At 42.4% G+C, this 19,614-nt stretch overlaps 1 protein-coding gene across 1 annotated transcript in view; it reads left to right on the top strand.

The window, feature by feature from the left end:
* The first annotated feature begins 4,982 nt into the window (after positions 1–4,982).
* Positions 4,983–19,614, top strand: part of TTC12 (tetratricopeptide repeat domain 12) — a 46,936-nt gene continuing 32,304 nt past the window's right edge. Inside the window, exons 1-7 of the mRNA XM_028517518.2 lie at positions 4,983–5,041; positions 6,333–6,423; positions 6,626–6,698; positions 15,323–15,486; positions 16,047–16,068; positions 16,815–16,892; positions 17,718–17,839. Of these exons, the coding sequence (XP_028373319.1) occupies positions 6,641–6,698; positions 15,323–15,486; positions 16,047–16,068; positions 16,815–16,892; positions 17,718–17,839 (444 nt within the window). The 5' untranslated portion in view covers positions 4,983–5,041; positions 6,333–6,423; positions 6,626–6,640. The remainder of the gene's footprint in view (positions 5,042–6,332; positions 6,424–6,625; positions 6,699–15,322; positions 15,487–16,046; positions 16,069–16,814; positions 16,893–17,717; positions 17,840–19,614) is intronic.

Below are 19,614 nucleotides of genomic sequence, written 5' to 3'. Positions count from 1 at the left end.
AGGATGCTAGGTCTCTGGAACTTGTATGATGGGAAGAACATGACTGAGAAGAAGCCAGCAGAGAAAAACAGGGCCAAAATGGGAACATACCTGAGCTTTGATTATAACATCTGAGACCAAGAATCTGATTATGACCTAAACTCAAAGGAATCCCACAAGATTTGCGGCCAGGGGAGCAACGGGCAACAGCAGCCTGTCCTAGGCTTGCCCCCTGAACCTGTCTCCAATGGCCTTTTCCCCTGACTCTCTAGTGAGCCCATGGCAGCCCCACCTTGGCTCACTTCTTTCCTGTAATGTTTCTAGAGAGCCAAAGCAGCCCTGCCTACTCTCTTCCCGATTGCTTCTCCTGTCCTAAGCCTTTCCTTGTTTCACTGTCCCCAGCTTTAATAAATGTACTCTCAAACTCATCTGGGGGAAAAATGGATTTCTGATTTTTTCATTAAAGGTTCACTAATACAAATTTCCTTGGGAAGCATTTTTCATCATATTTTACAGATGAGGAAACTGAGATTCACAGAAGTTAAGTAACTTTTCTAAGGTCACATATATTGTATGATTGTTAGTCTTATGTTTCAACTTAGCCAGGCCCTAGTATTGGTACTTAATCTATTTTTATTTTCATCTTCCTATTAAAGAAGACCCTTTAACATTTCTTTTAATACTGGTTGGGTGGTGATGGACTCTAGTTTTTTCTTGTCTGGGAAACTGTTTATCTGTCTTTTAATTTTAAATGAGGGACTTGCTAGGTAGACTAATCTTGGTTGTAGGTCCTTGCTTTTTATCACTTTGAATATTCTATGTCAGCCCCTTCTGGTAAATATGTACAATCAGTTGACCTTAAGTAAAGGATAGTATCCTCATCCAATCAGCTGAAGGCCTTCGAGCAAAAACTGAGGTTTTGTGAAGAAGAACACATTCTGCCTCAAGACTGCTGCATCAACTTCCACCTGAATTTCCAGCCTGCTCACCTGCCCTGCTGATCCTGGACTTGCAGACACCTCACACAACTGTATGAGCCAGTTCCTTAAAACAAAACTCTTTTTCTCTCTCTCCACATTTATAGTCTCATCTACATCTATATTATATATCAATCTCCTAGTTGTTCTATTTTTCTGGAGAACCCTGAACAGGTGATAAATGGCATAAGTGGGATTTGAATACAGATCTGACTCTAAGCCCAGTACTCTCTACTCTCACAATTAAAGTTGGCTTAAGAGAAACAGTCATGCATGTGTGTATGGATGCCTATATGTATTCCATTGCTGCAGGATGCTAGAAATGCGCTGATAATCTTACACCTTTATCTCCATCCCAAACTTTTCTTCCAAAGCCCATATGTGGGTATGCAACAGTTTCCCAGCATCATTATATCATTGCAAAAAAAAAAAAGCCCAGGAAAAAAAAAAGAAGGAAAATACAGCACAGTGCTAATAATGGTGGTGTCAAGATAAAGAAGTCATAAATGATTTTTTGTTTTTCTCTATTTTCTAAGTTTCTATGATATGTTTTAATATACTATTAAACTATTAGTACTAAAAGAAGCAAAGGCATTTGCAAGAAACACATATCCCCATTCTTTCCTAACAATTGAGATGGAGCCCACATCAGGACAGTAAGTAACTCTGGAGTTTTATATTTCTTTGTGTATCCTCTTGTCCCCAAAACCATGGAGACAAAAAGAAAACACCCACTGCACAAAGCTGATGCATCATTATAATTTCTGAGTAGTGTGAATCACCCCTAGATGAAAGTGACCCAAATAAATGATGTATAAATGTTGAACATTCACTAGTGCCTAAATCCCTGACATCATTTCACTTACTAAGAAGGAGCAGCAGCAGCAGCAGCAGCAGCAGGACACTAGCCAGGTATGTGGCAACAGTAGGTGCTCAACAAGCATTAAATAAATGCCTGAACAGCAAGCAAGCTGACTGCTTTCCCACCACAGTTGTTTAAGTGTAGCTGGCTTGCCACGTGGTGGCAGTATTACTCCACACCAGGTAGAGGTGGGACATGGAGCACAGTTTCCACCTGGCACTAAATGCCCAACTCCCCTTTCCTCTTCAGACAGAGAAGTCCTGTGATCCACAGAAAGCTTCCAAAGGAAGACATGATTGGAATCATCCTATCTTCCTTAATGGAGTGAGGGACATGGCCCTCTGGTTATAGGAAAGATGCATCCATCACCTTTGGAGGTTTGGATCAGACTCCCTATATAGGAGTTCATACACCCATGAGGCCAAAGTAAAGCCCTAGGCCCCTGGGGCAGTCACTGATAGTTGGAGTTGAAAACAGAACTCTCAGGGAAGGGTGGCACATTGGGGGGCAGTGTGATGAGAGGGGACAGTATGATCTAGGAGGCCGTCAGACCAGGGTTCACGTCTTGGCTCAGCCCCAGGCAAGTTCCATAACCTCCCTGGTTGCATTGCTTTCTTTTTTTTATTTTTCTTATTTTTTTTGTTAGTTTGTTTACTTATTTATTTATGGCTGAAATGGGAATAGAACCTTGTAGGGCTGGTTGAGACTTCATTTTGATAAAGTTTATAAAGGATTTAGTGTGATGCCTGGTACCTAGCAGCTCAGAGAGTGTTACCATCACTCTTGTTATTGTTGCTGTTCTTAATGATCATGGTGTTATGACTGTACAGAGATTCCAAGGAAGCCTCTTGCTCCCTATGGACACAAGGACTAAATCTGTAACTATTTCCTGAAATTATTTCTTCATCCATAATAAAGTGAGAACTAAAAGGGCAAAGGGTGTGTCCAAGAAGCAAGAATTTTAGCTGCTGTTTTTTTTTTAAATAAATGTTTCAGGGGGTGGGGAATTACATGCAATTTTTGAATTCTCTTTAGGGAGGGAGGAAATAGCAACCAAATTCCTTCAGCCTTCTCCTCTTCTAAATCCTCAAGCCAAGGTTATCCAATGAATTGCAGTCCCAGCGTCCATGGTGAGGGGCTTTGTCCAACAGGCCATCTCCACAATCTGGGTGGCTCCTGGCTCCAGGTGGACCTTCCAGCAAGCAAACATAGGATCCCTTTATTCCTCATGCAGTTGCCCTCAGAAAAATTTTCTCCTTTGCCTCCTAAGCTTATAAAATATGAGTGATGACAAAAGGCAAAGTGCTAGGATTGTTTACACAAAAGGGAGAGCAGAACAAAGAAAACACACACACACACACACACACACACACACACGAAGAAAAACAAACAAACAAAAAGGAAAAAAGGTAGAGCCGAGTAAAAGAGAGGAGAGATAGCTTATAATAACCTCCAAATCTCAGATTTACTATACAGTGGAAGGTGACCAAGTGTTCTTCATTTTTTATTGAGGACATAATAAAAAAGTAAAACTTAAGTACCACGCAAGGGATTTGGGTTGGTGGAAGTAGCCGTTGTGAAAGTATAATTTATTAAGCTTTTCTAGGAGAAACATGTTTGAAATGCATGGTTTAATGCATTTTAAAAGTCTGTTTTCCTCTATGTGTTTGAATGTGAAAATGCAGACACACTTAAAATGTAAATCACAACGACCACAATCTATGTATACTCGTATACCCAGGGCTTACTAGGAATTCTGACTTTTTTAAAATTTAAATATTTTATTGTTTATGCTATTACAGTTGTCCCAATTTTTCCCCCTTTGCTGCCCTCCACCCAGCCTGCTGCCCATTCCCACAGTAATCCCCACATTGTTATTCATGTCTGTTGGTCATGCACGTATGTTCTTTGACTGATACCTTCACCTTTCTTCAAATAGTCCCCACCTCCCTCCTCCCCTCTTATAGTGTAAGTCTGTTCCATGTTTCTGTGCCTCTGGTTCTAGTTTACTCATTAGTTTATTTTGTTCATTAGATTCCACTTATAAGTGAGATCATATGGTATTTGTCTTTCACTGACTGGCTTATTTCACTTAGCCTAATAGTCTCCAGTTCCATCCATGCTGTCAAAAAAACAAGAATTCCTTCTTTTTTCACTGCTGTGTATAAGTAGTCCATTGTGTAAATGTATCACAGTTTTTTTAATCTACTCATCCACCCACCTACTTGACAGATTGACCACTTTAAAATGTCAGAAGTCCAAATACCCAGACAGGACTACATGTGTACCAATGCCTTGTAGAAGTTTCAGTCAACAGGCCCTGTTCTCCACAGGGCTCCTTTGTCTTACAGGGCCTAGGCCACATGGCAGAGTCAACAAGCTATACTTAAAATAAGTGTTGGATCTAGCAGGGTCCCATGCCTGGCCTCCTCTCCCCTCATAGTTAGTTCTATCCCCAGGGACTCCTCGGTCACTCCAAACAGGTTTCTATAAAGCACTCACAAATTCTCGAAAAGTCCCAAGTGTTTCTTAACATCAGCTTAAGCTCATACTGAGACTTTCCCCTAAACCTACTTTCCTCTCCTTTAAACCAGCGCAATAATACTGAATTTTTGTTTTAAAAAAATAGACTGGAATCTCTTTAAGGATGGGTGCATGTATTCAAAGTGTGAAGGCATTTAACATCTCATTCTGCTCTAAATCCTATGATTCCCTGGATACGGATGAGAAAACTAAAGATCAGAGAGGTTACATAACTCTCCGAAAGTCTCACATTTACTAATAAGCAAAACTGGATTCTCACCAAACCTCTCTCAACCAATACTCTGGCGATTTGGGGCAGCCAGGGATATATTAAGCTAATTGGAGGGAGAGGGAGACTCCCTACCCTCACCTCCACTTCTTGTAAGAAAAACAGGCGAAAACCTGGCGCGGATTTAGGGTCTAGAGGGGGTTACTCAAAGCCTCCTTTTCTTTCTCCCCTTTCCAGAGTACCCAATGGGGACCCTGGCCCTCTCCGCAGCTCGCCGTGAATTTAGCTGCACACACCGGAAATAAAGTGCTAAGGTAGCGAAGCTGAGGGCGGGGCCACGCCCTCCCCAGCCTCCAGCTCCCGGGCCACGCCCTCATCTGACCCCTCCTTCCTGGACACGCTCTGCCCCAGCCAGGGACAATCTCCGACCGCGCACAGCCGCCATTTGCCGTCTAACCCTGACCGCTTCAGGTTAGTGCAGCGGGGTGGCCCGGGGTCTTCCCTGGCACCTGGTCCTGATCTGACTGTCAGAGCCTAACAGAGAACGCTGGTTTGGGCCCCAGCAGAGGGGACGATACCGGCTGCGGCCTGTGACCTCCGAGGCAGGCAGCCGTACTTCTTGACGCTTTGGAGAGGTTGCCGAGCAACGTTGCCGTCGGCCCCGCCCCCCGCGCAGGGCGGGAGGTGTTTCTGGGAGCTAGTAGGCGCCGGGTTCTCTCCCGCACAGCCTTCCTTGGCCACCGCTACAGTAAAACTTGGAGCGCCAGACACGTCACCTTGCCTTGGCCTCGTGCTGTAATGGGTTCGTTGTTCAGGCAGTGTGTGCCCTTCGAGCCCTGCCCTGGGAGCAGAGGGGCTGGCATCTGCCTGTGGATGTTCTGAGCCTTCCTTCTGCCCCTCTTAACCTTGGGCAAGTTAACTGACTAACTGGGCCTCAGTTCCGTGAGGTCTAACACGTTAGAGCTGGAAAGAAGTAGAGCGATCTTTTATTTTTATTTAAGCCACGCATCCCCTCTCTTGTTTTATAGATAAGGGTGCTTCGCATTTACCACTCAGACCGTTCATGCCTGAAGCTTTAATTAACACTCAAGATAGCCTTCACGTCGGTACTACATTTGCGTAGAATAAATGAGGATTTGAGGCCCAGAGAGGTTGTGACTTTAGCTGAGGTCTCATAGCTTGGTATTGGTGGAATCTCAGAGATAAAGTAACTCACATCTTGTTTGTGGCAGATTGCAAATTCCCAGTTACAGGTGCACAACTACTAAACCGACTTGTAAATCAGAATCACCTGGAGAGTGTTTACAATGATATATTTCTGAGTACTATTTCACTGACCAAGGAGCTCTGGAGCCAAGGCTGAGGAATCTATATTTAACAAGTTTTTGCATGATTTTTATGGTTTGCAGGTGAACATTTGAGAAACATAGGGTACATCATGCACTTTTTCACTGAAACAACTGGGAGGTAATAAATCTAAACTACCTGGAGAAGATAAGACACTGTTGCATGGTGCCACAAGTTCCAATCCCTTCGGCGGCCAATTTGTAGTTTCTCTCTACTCCTCAGAAACAAGCCAGGTCATGTTTCACACCGTTTTTGGACATTTAGATACAAATTGTCCTCTCTCTGTTTACCTGTTACACAGCCAGGCCCAAGCTTCTGGCTAAGTCAGTCTGTCATGATCAAAATCAAGCGTTAGCATCTTTCTGTACCTCTAGAGGCCTGTCAACTGCTCTCTTCCTGGTCTCCTTCCCACCAGGTTCCTGAAACACAGCAGCTCTTGTTGGCTTTGGAGGACAATTTTGCAGAGTGGTTTCCCCAGTGGGGGGACGACTGGCAGCTTTCTGGAGGTATCACCACAAAATATGAGTGTTCCTTGGCCTTAACAGCAGTAAAATAGATCACCTTGCTGTCATTGTGCATGACATCTGTAAAAACAAATCTGTCTTAAAAAGTCACTTGGTTCTTAGTCTTAGAAGGCTAATGAGCCTGAGAAATTCTGTTTAGTGTTTCATTATTATTAATTTTCATCATTTATGCTGTCTCCTTCAGGGATTCTGGTTCACAATGGCTGACAATCAAGAGAAAGACTTGCAGAAATTTCTTAAAAATGTGGATGAAATCAGTAAGTACCAGTGAATCATAAGCAAATTAAATTCTCCTTTACATTAAGTTATTTCCTGGTTTGCCTTGACAGGTTTATAACTATTAAGAAAAAAAATATAGTTGAAATTAAACAGAAATGGTATTGAGAAACAAGTATTATTAGAGCCTGGGGGTAGTATTTTCTGCCTGTTAATCAGTATCAGAGAAGTTGTTAACATTCTATTGGAGTTCAGGCTGACAGCTGTATTTTGCCTTTGCCATATTTTGTCACCTTCCTTGTAGAATCAGGTTAAAAGGACCTTCTGTTTCCCCAAAGCTAATGAGCCTACCTGTCCCCTTTGAGATTACTCAGGTGCCCTGTTGATCAGTCTTGGATCCCTCTTGGTTTAGAGTAAAAACATATCTGTGTTTGAGCTGCTAAGGCAAAATCAATTGTCTTTCCTTCGGGATTGATGGAATTACATTGATGTCTCATGGTTAGTATACCCCTGTCTCTCTTTCTGTAGACAAGAAGAACCCCTTCCTCAGCTAAGACAGTGGGATCTCAGAGGACATACTCTGATCCCACAGACCACATTCAGGAGATTCCTAAGCAATCGATTCCTATTTAAACTTAAGGGAACTTGTCTGAGGATAGAAACAAGCAAAAAAAAACAAATTTACAAACCCAGTAGACATATGTTGAAATTGCTGCTTCTGGCAGGTTCTATGGGTCCAGAGAATAAAAAGTTTTAAAAAATAGTTTGGGTAACTTGATAAATGGTATATTTATAATGGTTCTTTTTATCATGGTCCTCTATTCTCCCTATCCCTAAATGTTGTTGTGTGGAGTTCTGGCCATGACCTACTGCTCATTTCTTTTCAGGTGTTCTCATCCAAGCATATGGTTTTAACCCATTCGTTGATGACACTTACATCTCAGTTGCCACCCAGCCCTCTTTTCTGAGCTGACTGCCATGTCCACTGTATCCCCCCCCACAAACACTGTAAACTTAATGCTTCCAAAATTGAGTTTCTTCTTCTCCCTCTGTCCTCGCAAATGAAGCCTGCTTCTCCTACTTTCACCTACACTTTGGTCTCAGTAGGTGGCTCCACCATCTAGAAATTTACAAGTCACAATGGACTCCTCCCATCTCTCGGTCGTAGAGTCATTCAGCCATCAAGTTTGGCTTCTTTCTCCAGCTCCATCCTCCTCCCCAGCCCTCCCTTTGTTCTGGTCCTCCTACTCAGAATATTTAAGCAACCCTCTGATTGTTTTTCCTACCTCCAGGTTTACACTCCCCACAGAGTAATGTATCTAAAATGCAAATCTGACCCAGACACTTCTCTGCTTGGATTCTCTCCACAGTCATAATACTTTTCAAGCTCTCATCAGGACTTAAATCCTCCTGTGACCTTTCTTTACCTCTCACTGCTCTCTAAGTCACACTCTTGCAGCAACAAAATGCTTTTAGTTCTCTAAGCATATCCTGATGGTTCATACTCTGCAAGATGTGTGTGTTATTCCCTCTGCCTCCCCATTGTCCTTTGCCTAACTTTCGTTCATACTCAGAGTTCCTTCAGGTACTGCCCAATAGATCTTTCCGTGATGACAGAACTGTTATATAAATAACCTGCACTGTCCACTGTGGCAACCGGTATTCACATGTGGCAACTGAGCATTTGAAATGTGGCTGGTGCTACCTAGGGACTGAATTTCTAATTTTATTTCATTTATAATTCACTTAATTATGTGTATGGATTCTGTACATCCATTTCTTGGGTTTTTGTGAGGTATTAAATATTGCTAAGCACTGGAGAGCATGGTAATAATAAACAAGAATTACCTTTGTTCATGGTATCTACATTCCAGTGGGAAAACAGACACTAAAGTAATTTCAAGTGTGATGTACAATACAAAGAGAGACTTGCAAAGTGCGAGAAACTTTAACTCAGTCTAGAAGGGTGTATTAGTCTGTTTGGGCTGCTGTACAACATATTCTCTTACAGTTCTGGAAGCTAGAAATTCAAGATCAAGGTTCTCTTCACATTATTCTTTACATTCAGTAAAATTTAGATCAAAATCCTAAAAGTGTCTTGTTTAGAATTGAACAAACTGATTCCGGAATTCACACAGAAAAGCAAAGAGCTGAGGATAATCAAGATATAAATAAAAAATAAGACAATTTTGCAGAAAAATAAGAAGGTGGGATAGCTCTTTCTACCAATGGTCAAGGCTTATTATAAGGTGATAGTAATTATGCATGGAAGTTTGGTACGGGAAAATTTGAGTAGTCCAGTAGAGTGGAATGAGGAGACTAGAGCAGATTCATACATGTAGATTCATGCATGTAACAGGGATGGCACGACGCGTCAGTGGGGAAGGTGGGGGCTCCTCGACGAATGGTGCTGGTGCCCTGCACAAAAGTCAACTCCAGGTGGATTAAATACCTTAATGAGAAAAACAAAACTTTAAAACTTTTAGAAGTCAGCACGATATAGTACATTTGTAACCTTAAAATACACAAACATCATACATTATAAAGGACAACATTGGTGCACTTAACACATTGAAATAAAAAGAAATTCTCTTCAACAATTCTTAAAGAAAAACAAAAAGACAAAGCATACCCAAGGACAAGATGTTTGCAAATACATATTATCCGTTTAGAATATGTAAAGAAATAATAAGAAAAAGACAACCCAATAGAAAATTGGCCAAGAATAGGATAGGCAGTTCACAGAAAAGGAAATCCAAATGGCCTACAGACAGATAAAAAGATGCTCAGTCCCAATCATATTTTGGAAAATGCAAAGGAAAACAGTAAGATATTCCCATCCATGAGAGTGGCAACAATTTGGAAGCTGGACAATAGCAAATGTAAGAAAGCATGTGGAGCAGTGGGAATTCTTATAGACTGCTTATGGGGGTAAAAATTGATACAGCCATATCCTAAGAATGTGTCACATATGAGCAAAAGGAAATATGTATACAGACATTCAATTTACCATTTATTTCCTATACCAAAAATTTAAATTACAAAAAAACTGGATGTCCATCAGTAAGAGAATGGACTACCTATGGTATATACAATGATTTACTATATATGAATCAACTAGAAGTATCTGTAGCTTGCAAAAGAATGCACACTTTATAAAACCATTTATTTAAGATGATTAAATGCTCACATGTATGTGACAGTGAAATGCTTAGTCTCTGACTCTTGCTTAATTCTAGCCTGCATTGTACCCATGGCCTAGCAAACAGCTCTTGCTATAGAGGTGCTAGTTGTTGGAGGAATTCTGCCTGAGGCTTGAGTTTTTGGAAGAATAGTCCCTGTCAGAAAGTACTTCTCCTAAAGAGGTGGGGAAATGTGTACAAAATAATGTCTGTTTATCCAAGATTTGTAGGAGCCTCAAGGCTGGACTCAGACCATCAGGGGACAAAGAGATTTAGAGATTGTGTGCTCTTGTTTGGATCCTGCACTGCGTGTGCCCAGATGTCCGGGATCATCAATCACCTTTTGTGTCTCCCATGTGTTTCTTCCCTTGATTTAAAAGAAGCCTGAACTTTGGGCTTGGGGAAGATGGGTTTGAGGAACCTATAAGGCCGCTATATTCTCAACTGGGTATCTTCTCAATCAGTAAACCTTTTCTTACTCCAAACTCTGAGATTTTGAATATTGGCCTTTGAAAGTGTCAGGTACATGAACTTTTGAACCAGTAATGTTACCCAACCAAAGTGGGGTTTGGCTGCCTGTTACCACCAAAAGGCAAATTCTAGAGGCAGAGGCTGGTGAAAATGGAAAGGGGTTTTATTCTAATGCTGAATGATCTGGGAGAATGGGGAACTCCCTGTCTCAAAGCTGTTCTCCTCCACAAAACCCAGACAAAACCCAGCTGTCTTAAGCAAGACCAAACCAAAGGCAGTGCCCAGAATTCCTGTTCTTATCTTTAAAGAAGTGTCCCTTAGAACCCAAGGCAGCTGCTAAGTGGCCATCCAGGTAGCTTAGCTTGTTCCCAGCTTCTGTCTGCCTTCAGGCTTCCCCCTGGAGGCTTCATGTGGAGCCAGCACCACCATTGCCCACACAGCTTCTAGGGCCAGAGAGTGCACAAAGGCATCAGCAAATGTTCCACCAGGTCAGCAAGATGGTAAGACTCCCACCTGGAGCCTGTGGGTCATGCAGCTGCCAAGGTCACATGGCCAATGGAGACAACAGGTCAGCACACTACCTGAATGCAGGTCCTGAACAGTGAGCCAGGAGCAAGAAAGAGATTTCTTTGTTTTCCTGAGTTTATGGCGTGGGACAGACCAGGTGCTTTCTCAGAATGACCAACTAACTTTCCAAACTTTCGCATGCTTTGGGTGGGTCAACCTCCCCACCAATCCCTTCTTTCCTCTGGCTAGACTGACAGGACCATTTGTTCCAGAACCATCCCCCACTGCCATTTAACCTCTATTGTACATGTGCCTGCTTTCCCCAGATCCTCCCCCAATCTGGTACTTGAAGAGGGGAAGGAAGGCCTTTTCCCCTCTTATTCAGTTATCTTGCTAGTCTTTAATGTGCTCAGTGTAAGAACTTCCTCCTGCCTCCATCTTGCTGGGAGCAGGGGAGCATGCTCAGTGCAGTGTGGAAGTGCCACAAAGTTCAAAGTGCTTGTGGTGGGCCTGGGCAGTTTGCAAAGGTATTGTGTAGCTGCACATCTCACCCTCGGTGCCTCAAGGAGCCCAGGTTTTATCCCCGTTGCTGCCTAGCTCCATCTCCCCTGGTGGCCCTTTCTATTTCCTGCCCTCAGCCCACTCCCAGCTGTTCAGACAGTCTGACTATTGGTGTCAGTAACACACATACGCAAATACCCTAGTACACTGCAACAATGGTCACAGATTCCTTTCTTCCATCAGGAGTAGAGTCTGTTTCTACATCTTTTGAATCTGGGTTGGCAATGTGACTTGCCAAAGGGATGTTGATAAACATGAGACAGGTTGAAGCTTGAAAAGCATGTGTGCAATAGGGCTTGCTCTCTTGACACTCTTGTACACCCCTGCCAGAAGGTGAAACCCACTTTACCTCATTGCTTCCATTGCTGGAGCCAACAGCCAGCCAGCTTTTAGGACAGAGCCACTCAGATAACTGATAGCTGGCCATGAGCATGTCTGAGCCCAGCTGAAAGCAGAACTGGCCAGCTAAGGTCAGCCCAAACTGCAGTCTTAGAGAATTTGGAAATAAATAAAGCTAAATAAATGATAGTTGCTTTAAGCACTGAGTTTTGGGTTTGTGTGTTATGCAGCAAAATCTAAATGACACAAAATATATTAAGTGTTAAACATGCTGAAAAAAAGCAAAACATGCTAGAGAAGGATACTAACTTACAGATGGTATGGAAACAAAAATGTCTATCACTATTTTCTGTTTGACATATTTGACAACTAAAATATATGAAAAATTACCTTGATGAGCCAGTGGAAAATGAAGAAATAAGAACAGGAAAATGCCTTTAAATGGTTTAGTTGTGAAGGGGAGGAGATAAGGCCTTGGGAGTCATTGAAAGTGTATAAATACCGATGGGAAGACACTGGTAGAATGGGAGAGGTTGAAAGTATTGTGGGAAGGGCATAATTAATTGGTGATACAAGGTTCCTGGCCATGCAAAGCAGGGTAATGGTATGGTGAGCATAGGATGAGAGATTAACGTCATAGGCAGGAGGGATACTTTTTCCTTATAGCAGGAAAGAGAATGGATGTGGATATAGGCAACTTGTAGTTTTGCTGGCAGGAAGTTGGAGTTGCTTTCTGATGGCATCTCTTTCCTCCCTGCATTAATAAGCAAGATCATCTGTTTGAAAAGGCCAGGTCTAATTTGGAGACAATTTTGAAAGTCTTTGGGAGAATGCTAGGATGACTTGCCTGTTTGATATTGTGATTTGTGATAAGAAATACATGTTTGTTCTTCATCCCTGTTCCTGGCACAGAGCTCCTAAAACCCTTGTTAATTTCCTAAGTTGTAAGGCAGATAAAGGTATCTTGATATTCATAACAAACCTCATGTATCCACACCTGAACTTATGTTAGTAAGTGATTTTTTGATCCTAAGGGTGGGGCTGGTTGCCAGGGGAACCAATCCTGGGATTGGAGAGTTGAACTTTAAGTTCCACCCTGTGAGGAGGGGAGAAGGACTGGAGGTTGAATTGATTTCTAATGGCCAGTGATTTGATCAGTCATGTCTATTTAGTAACACTTCCATAAAAACCGAAAGGGCAAGGTTTGGAGACCTTTAAGATATAAACACCTGGAGACTGGGCACGAGTGGAGTGCTCAGGGCTTGGAAGCTCTGTACACTCCTACCACATGAATCTCTTGCCCTATGAATCTCTCCCATCTGGCTGTTCCTGGTAGTCTAGTAAGTGAAATGTTTCTCTGACTTCTGTAAGTCACTCTAGCAAATTAATCAAACAAGAGGAGGAGGTGTGGGAACTTCCAACTATAGCTATTCGTTCAGAAGCACAGGTGACAACCTGGGCTCTTGACCGGCCTCTAAAGTGCAGGGGTAGAGGGACATGGAAGTCCTGTAATCAGGCAGCATGAGGTCTGGCCACTTGTTGCCAAATACAACAGAAAGATTTGTGGGGAAGGAAATAGGTTTTTATTAACAGTGTTCCTAATTTTAGAGGACTGGGAACATTCCTGTTCTGAGATGACTGAGACAACCTCTCCTGCAAAGGACAGAAAACCAGCCACCCCCTCAAGGGGCTTAAAGTCGAAATCCATGTCTAGAAGTTCCCCATTATTGCTTATTTGTAGTCCAAGATTGTTACTCAAGTGGGTCTCTGTCTCTCCAGTTCCAGGCTCTTTGTCTCTCTGGTGCCACAGTCACCATCGTCTTGCAGCCTCTTCCTCTCTGTCTCGGGCTCTGGAGTGCGCTGCCAAATCACTCTAGGTGGTCGTGCAGGGGAAGATCCATCTGCAAAGAACTTCCCAGCTCATGCTTCCATGTGCTGCTCTCAGGGCGAGAGAATGGAAGCAGTTCCAGGACCTGTGTGCTGTGCTGCACTGGGTCATTAGCATCCCAAAGGCTGGAGCCACTTGAGGCATGCATCCCACGGTAGGACCCTGCCTCCAGGAGCTGGCTTCCAATCATGTAGGGCCTAAGCCCTGAGCAGTCCCAGTGTATGGCGCTCCTGCCTGTGTGGGGCAAAGCAAGAGAGAAGCTTCTGTCCGCCTTCTGTTTAAAAGTCCTCTCCCAGAATCCTATGTGCTCCAGCAGCCAGTGAGAGTGTTCAGCTTTCCGATACTGTGGGCCAGTGTTGGCCCTAATTGCTTTTGCCCCTCTTCTGGCTGCCTTGTTGCATAAAGGGGCAGAGTCTCCAGTCACACATACTCTGTACAAGCTCCCCTCTGCCGTGTCACGAGCTGCCCTGCTGCCTAAGGAGTCTCCCTCCTCTCCTCTCCCTCCTCCCTCATTGGGAGGGCAAACTGCTTTTAATCTTCACTTCTACCTTGGGCTTTTCTCCTTGCCTCTTGCCTTCTCCAGAGATTTGGCCTGATCTTCCCATTACAGTCCTATAGGCCTGAGTCCTTAATCTGTGGAATCTGCTGCTGTCTCCAGTTAAGTAGTGTCAGAATTGAGTTGAATTGTAGGATATCCAGCTGGTGTCAGAGAATTGCTTGGTGGTGTGGGAAAAACACACAAGGAAATTGGTGTCAGAATTATACTGGGATAACATAGGATTGCTGAGCATCATTGGCAGTCCAGTTGAGTTAGGACCACTTTCCCTAGGCATCTGTCTGTCTTTCTCTATCCATCCTCAGCACCCCTAAAAAAGGTCTAGAGACGTGGAGAGTGTGATTTATTTAGAGTTGGAGTTTTGTCTGGCAGGTAGGATAGTAGCCAAGTGATGCACCCTGGGATCCAAGCTGGGCGGACAATAAAGTAAAGACAGATGAGGGTAGAATTAAGAGCTGTTGTTTTATGGTCTCAGAGCTGTCTTTATTTACCTGTTGTCTCCCACATAAGACTGTAAGCTCTTTAAAAATAAGAATCTTTTTTATTCATCATTGTTATCTTATAGCATCCTGCATAATACCTAACTCATAATGAGTTCTCCATAAATGTTGTTGAATTAAATAAGTGGCTTAAAATTCTGTTCCTTGGAGGTCATGGTTAAATTCTCCTGGAGCTTTTTCCAGGCAAAACAAATCCTGTTCTTAATTTTTTCTCATTGGTTCTCATTGCTCTAATTTTTGTTTTCTATTCAAAACCTTCCTTAAGAAACAGAGAGATGCTGGTTAAAGGATAGAAATTTTCAGTTATAAGGTAAGTATGTTTTGGGGGTCTAATGTATAGCAGTTAACAATACTGTATGATGGAGTTGAAACTTACTACGAGAGTAGATTGCAAATGTTCTCACCATACATACACACAGTAATTATTTGAGCATATGGGTATATTAACTAACCTTATTGTGGGAATCATCTCCCAATATGTATCAAATCATTGTTGTACCGTGTACACCTTAAACTTACACACTGTTACATGTCAATTATATCTCAATAAAAATTGAAAAATAAAAGTTCTTCCCTATGTATGCTGTACAAGTTCTTTCTGGTGAACAGTCTTTCCTATTGAAGACTTTGTTTGAATGATCATATCTGATTTGTTCTGTAGCCAGTTTAATCCAAGAGATGAATTCTGATGACCCAGTTGTACAGGAGAAAGCTATTCTCAAGACAGAAAAGAGACTGCTGCTCACGGAGGAAGACCAAGAGGAGGATGGATGCAGGACCACCTTGAACAAGACCATGATCAGTCCTCCACAAGCTCCTGTGAAGGTTCCCTTTTCCTATTGTGAGCTTACATAGATAGATATAGTGAGGGGGTCTGCCCTGAAAGCAGAGGAAGTGGTAGTTTAATCTCAAACTGTCTGGTGAGGCTGAAATACTTTTGATTTTTTTTAAATTAACTAGATTTATTTTCCACAAGGAAGTATAAACTCTGATTTTTTTCCCTTGATCCTCTGGGTCATCTTTAAACAACTATTTGAGTTTGTTTTAATGACAGTTTGACCTCTCTAACCCCTAAGCTTGTGACCATATTTAAGTTATACTGTTAGGGTATATTCTACTAACTTGTATGTTCAACTCATACAGCCGCAGCCACGGTCTGTGCCACCCCAGTTTCTGTAGACTTAGTCCCATGCCAGTGGTGCCCATAATCAGATCTCCCAACTTGAAGCAGTTTCCCTGAATTTTGGGCCCTTCAGTAGTGATGGTTAAAGAAACGATTCTACTCCCCACATGTAATCAATGCCTTCTTGGTTTGTACACTTACAAGTCAGAGTTGTTTCTGAAATTTGTTTCTTTGTTTTTATGATAACCTGTGCACCCTGCAGAATGCAGATGAAATAAACTCAGGTAAGGACAGCATCTCTCTTCCCAAAGTGCATCATTTTTTAGGATCAGTGTTTGTTTTAACTTACTGATTTGAGAGCAAGAGAGAGGTTGATTTGCTCCACCCATTCATGCATTCCTTGGTTGCTTCTTTAATGTGCCCCAACTGAGGATCAGACCCACAGCCTTGGTGTATCAGGGCGACGCTCTGACCAGCTGAGCTATCTGGCCTGGGCAGACCCAGTGTTTAGCTCAGACCCTCAGATTATAGCCTCTGGGTTTACAACAACCCATGAACAAAAACCTACTGATGACCCAGTTCTGTTACTGGCTGTCAGAGACAGCAGCCCTCCGAGGTTTTCTCTGTTTTCTCCTGGCCAATCTTTTATGTAAACTCAATTCAGTTATTCTGAATCTTCCGGTGTACTCTTAGCTGCTTAAGGGATCCAAATAGTTTCTGTGTTGCTCGGTTCAAAAGGTCATTGTGCTAAATGGAACAAGAAATCTATCTTCAGGGAAAAACTCTTTTTAAAAGTATAATTCAAATTTAAAACATAGACATAGCCATCATATATAATAATATCACACAGACCATCATGTCGAATTAAGATGCCGTTTCAGGCGTGTGTGTGTGTATGTAGTGTACCTGCATGTGTACATGAGCAGTGTGGCTCTAAAGCTTTAAAGTAGCTTTCTTCTGAATATGACACAAAGAACTGATTTTAGTATTGGATTTTTCTTTTTGATATTTGAAATTACTCTGCTTGCAGAGGCCTTCTTGGCATCCATGGAGAAGGATGCAAAGGAACGTGCCAAGAGAAGAAGGGAAAACAGAGTCTTAGCAGACGGTAATTGTCAGTCTTCACTTTTCAGCAGCTGGGATGATTGGTGCTAGAATGAGCACATGAGCCTTTCTGCAGATGTTTGAGGACTTCAAGATTCCCATGGGTGGGTTCATGGTGGGCCTAGGCAGTGGGACCTGGCCAGGTAGGAACCACCTGTCCCTGATCATTGATATAATGAAAAGGGCACAGAGCAGAGCTGTCAGTCAGCCTCTAGAGTCCAGCCTCAGGTCAGGTTGAGCAGGTCAGATTGAGCAGTACCAAACAATATTTGGAGCTTAGGGAGGGACGGGAATGAGGTACCGCTGCCTAGCCTGAGGTATAGATGAAGAAGTAAAAAAGAAAAAGAAATCAAGAAAACAAAGATGTGAGAAGGGAAAGGAGAGATGAAAAGAAAGACAGGTTGTGTATGTGGCAGGGGCACACATGGCAGAGAAGGCCTTCAGCATTGACTTTTAAACTATCCAGGGGCATGTGAGCTGCAGATCTGAATGATACCATATTTGCTAGAAAATTAGTTGTTTGACACTTTTTATAAAATATTGACTCTGTAGACTTGGCCTCTGTGGCAAACTTGGAGTGGTTCTCAGCCTTCAGGCAGATAACATTTACTTTTTCTGAGAAGCAGCTTAGAAGACTTGGGGTGAATTTGGAGAAAAAAATCCCAAAAGTAAGCAACCCTGACATATCTGAAGAGAGAAATGAGTGATAAGTCCCATCTGGGTTGATGCAAGCTGTGGCCTTCAAAGTAGGGTTGGAAAATCAGGGGAATAAAGTTTGAATTTTCTGCTGTGTGGGGAGAGCTCATCTATGTAACTCTTATTCTCATAGCCCTAAAAGAAAAAGGGAATGAAGCCTTTGTCAGAGGCGATTATGAGACAGCCATCCTCTGCTACAGTGAGGGTTTGGAGAAGCTGAAGGACATGAAAGTGCTGTACACCAACCGAGCCCAGGTCAGTGTGCTAAGAATGTGTCCACAGGGTTTTCTCAGGGAACAGAGCCACTAAACTTGTGAAACAGAGAACGATGAGACTAGAAGGTACCAGTGGTGTGACGATAACTGGCTCTGGTTGGAGTGTGGGGGAACCTGATTTGTATGGAGCTTTTGCCATGCTTTTTACACCAATTTCCATGGTGTAAACAGTCTCACCATGGTCCAATTTCAAGTTACCAACTTGAAATCTTTGAAGGAGGACTTGGTAAGAGCTACACATAATCAGTTCTCTCCTTAGTGTAAGTCAGCTCCAGTGCATCACTGATGGTAACCAGGCACTTTTCCATGAGTTTAAAGGAGAAAACTAGTGGAATGAAATGACCTATGAGACCTTGAGACTCTGCCACCACTGGATTTGTCCAGCCTCTTTTGTCATGGTAATCTAAACTCCTGAGGGCTCCTCTTCTGCTAGCTTCTTACTCATTGTCTCAATCCTTCTTGGATTAAGATTCTGCAACTGGGGTAGACTGGGTAACTGATAGCCTAGAGCCAATTTTGAGTTTCTAAAATCCCTGATGCCACAGTTTATTTTATCACAGGTGAGCTCAGTTTCCTGAAATGTGAGGTAAAAACTATCACCCAGATGTTTATTATCTACTACTTAATTGAAGGTACAAGGTTGATAATTCTCAGTTGAAACAAAAATGTCACCTGTGGTGTTACCTTTGACGAGTACTTGAGTTTGTGTGTGGTAGAACTCTGTTGCTCAGGCCTGGAAAACTGATGGATTCGTGGATGTGATTATCTGATAGTCAGTATGTGTCAGCAGGACCTGTGTGAGAGGGCCATTTGCAAGAGGAAGAACCCTCATCAGGCCCAGTTTTTGTGATTCAAGGTTAAGAATGTCCTGCTGTAGTATGTTGAGGCCTTAGGAAGCCGAAAAGTTTGGGAAGTGACTGCAATTTAATGATAGATGCACCCAAGCATGGTATTACCTTATTAGTTTGGCAGCTGAAGTTAGACTAGAGTTGAGATGTCACTTAACCGCAGCCCATTTGTGGAGAAAAATTGTTATAAAGAAGCAGCTGGTAAACAAAATGGCCAAAGATTGATTTAGCAGTGTACACTTTACCACCCTAACAAGGTCATAAACTTTTTGAGAGCAAAAACTGCCATATGCTTGTCCCCTAATGCTTGTTGGATAGCAGTTGTCCCATAAATCCCTGTTAAATTTTGTAACACTGGACGCACGGGAAGTCCATTTGGGAATTAAGTTTCTGTTGACACTTCAAAAGAAACACTGAAACACAACAATTAATATAATAATTATAGTTCCTTTCTATTTATCACTAAATGCATCAATAATAAAGTTCCACTTCATCACTGAAACATTTACCTACTGATTCTTGTTCAGTCTTATTACTCTAAAGTTATTTGAAAGCAGTAAAATTGAATTACTTTTCAAATATTACATAATTCAGACATCTAATTCAAATGGTCTATACCCTGGTTTATCTAAATTAATTAAATTTTTACTGTGCTCAAGTTTAAATAGCACTTTGATTAGTTCTGGAGAACCACATCAAGAATGACTGTAGATAAAAAATAAGTAAAAGCAATGAAAACTCTGGGGAAACAGTTCCTCCCAGCTTCCCCAGAGAAAGCTTATTTGGAGACAAATGCAAAATGTGCTGCCTGGTGTTACAAGTCATTTAAATCATTGACTATTTTTAAAATGCCTCCCTGTTTGTGTGCAGTGTTCAGAAACACTTAATGAGGACCCTGTGAATAGAG

The sequence above is a fragment of the Phyllostomus discolor genome, chromosome 6, assembly GCF_004126475.2.
Source record: "Phyllostomus discolor isolate MPI-MPIP mPhyDis1 chromosome 6, mPhyDis1.pri.v3, whole genome shotgun sequence".
Classification (NCBI taxonomy): Eukaryota; Metazoa; Chordata; class Mammalia; order Chiroptera; family Phyllostomidae; genus Phyllostomus; species Phyllostomus discolor.
The sequence above is the reverse complement of the archived record's forward strand: the minus strand, read 5'-3'. Positions and strand labels throughout refer to the sequence as shown.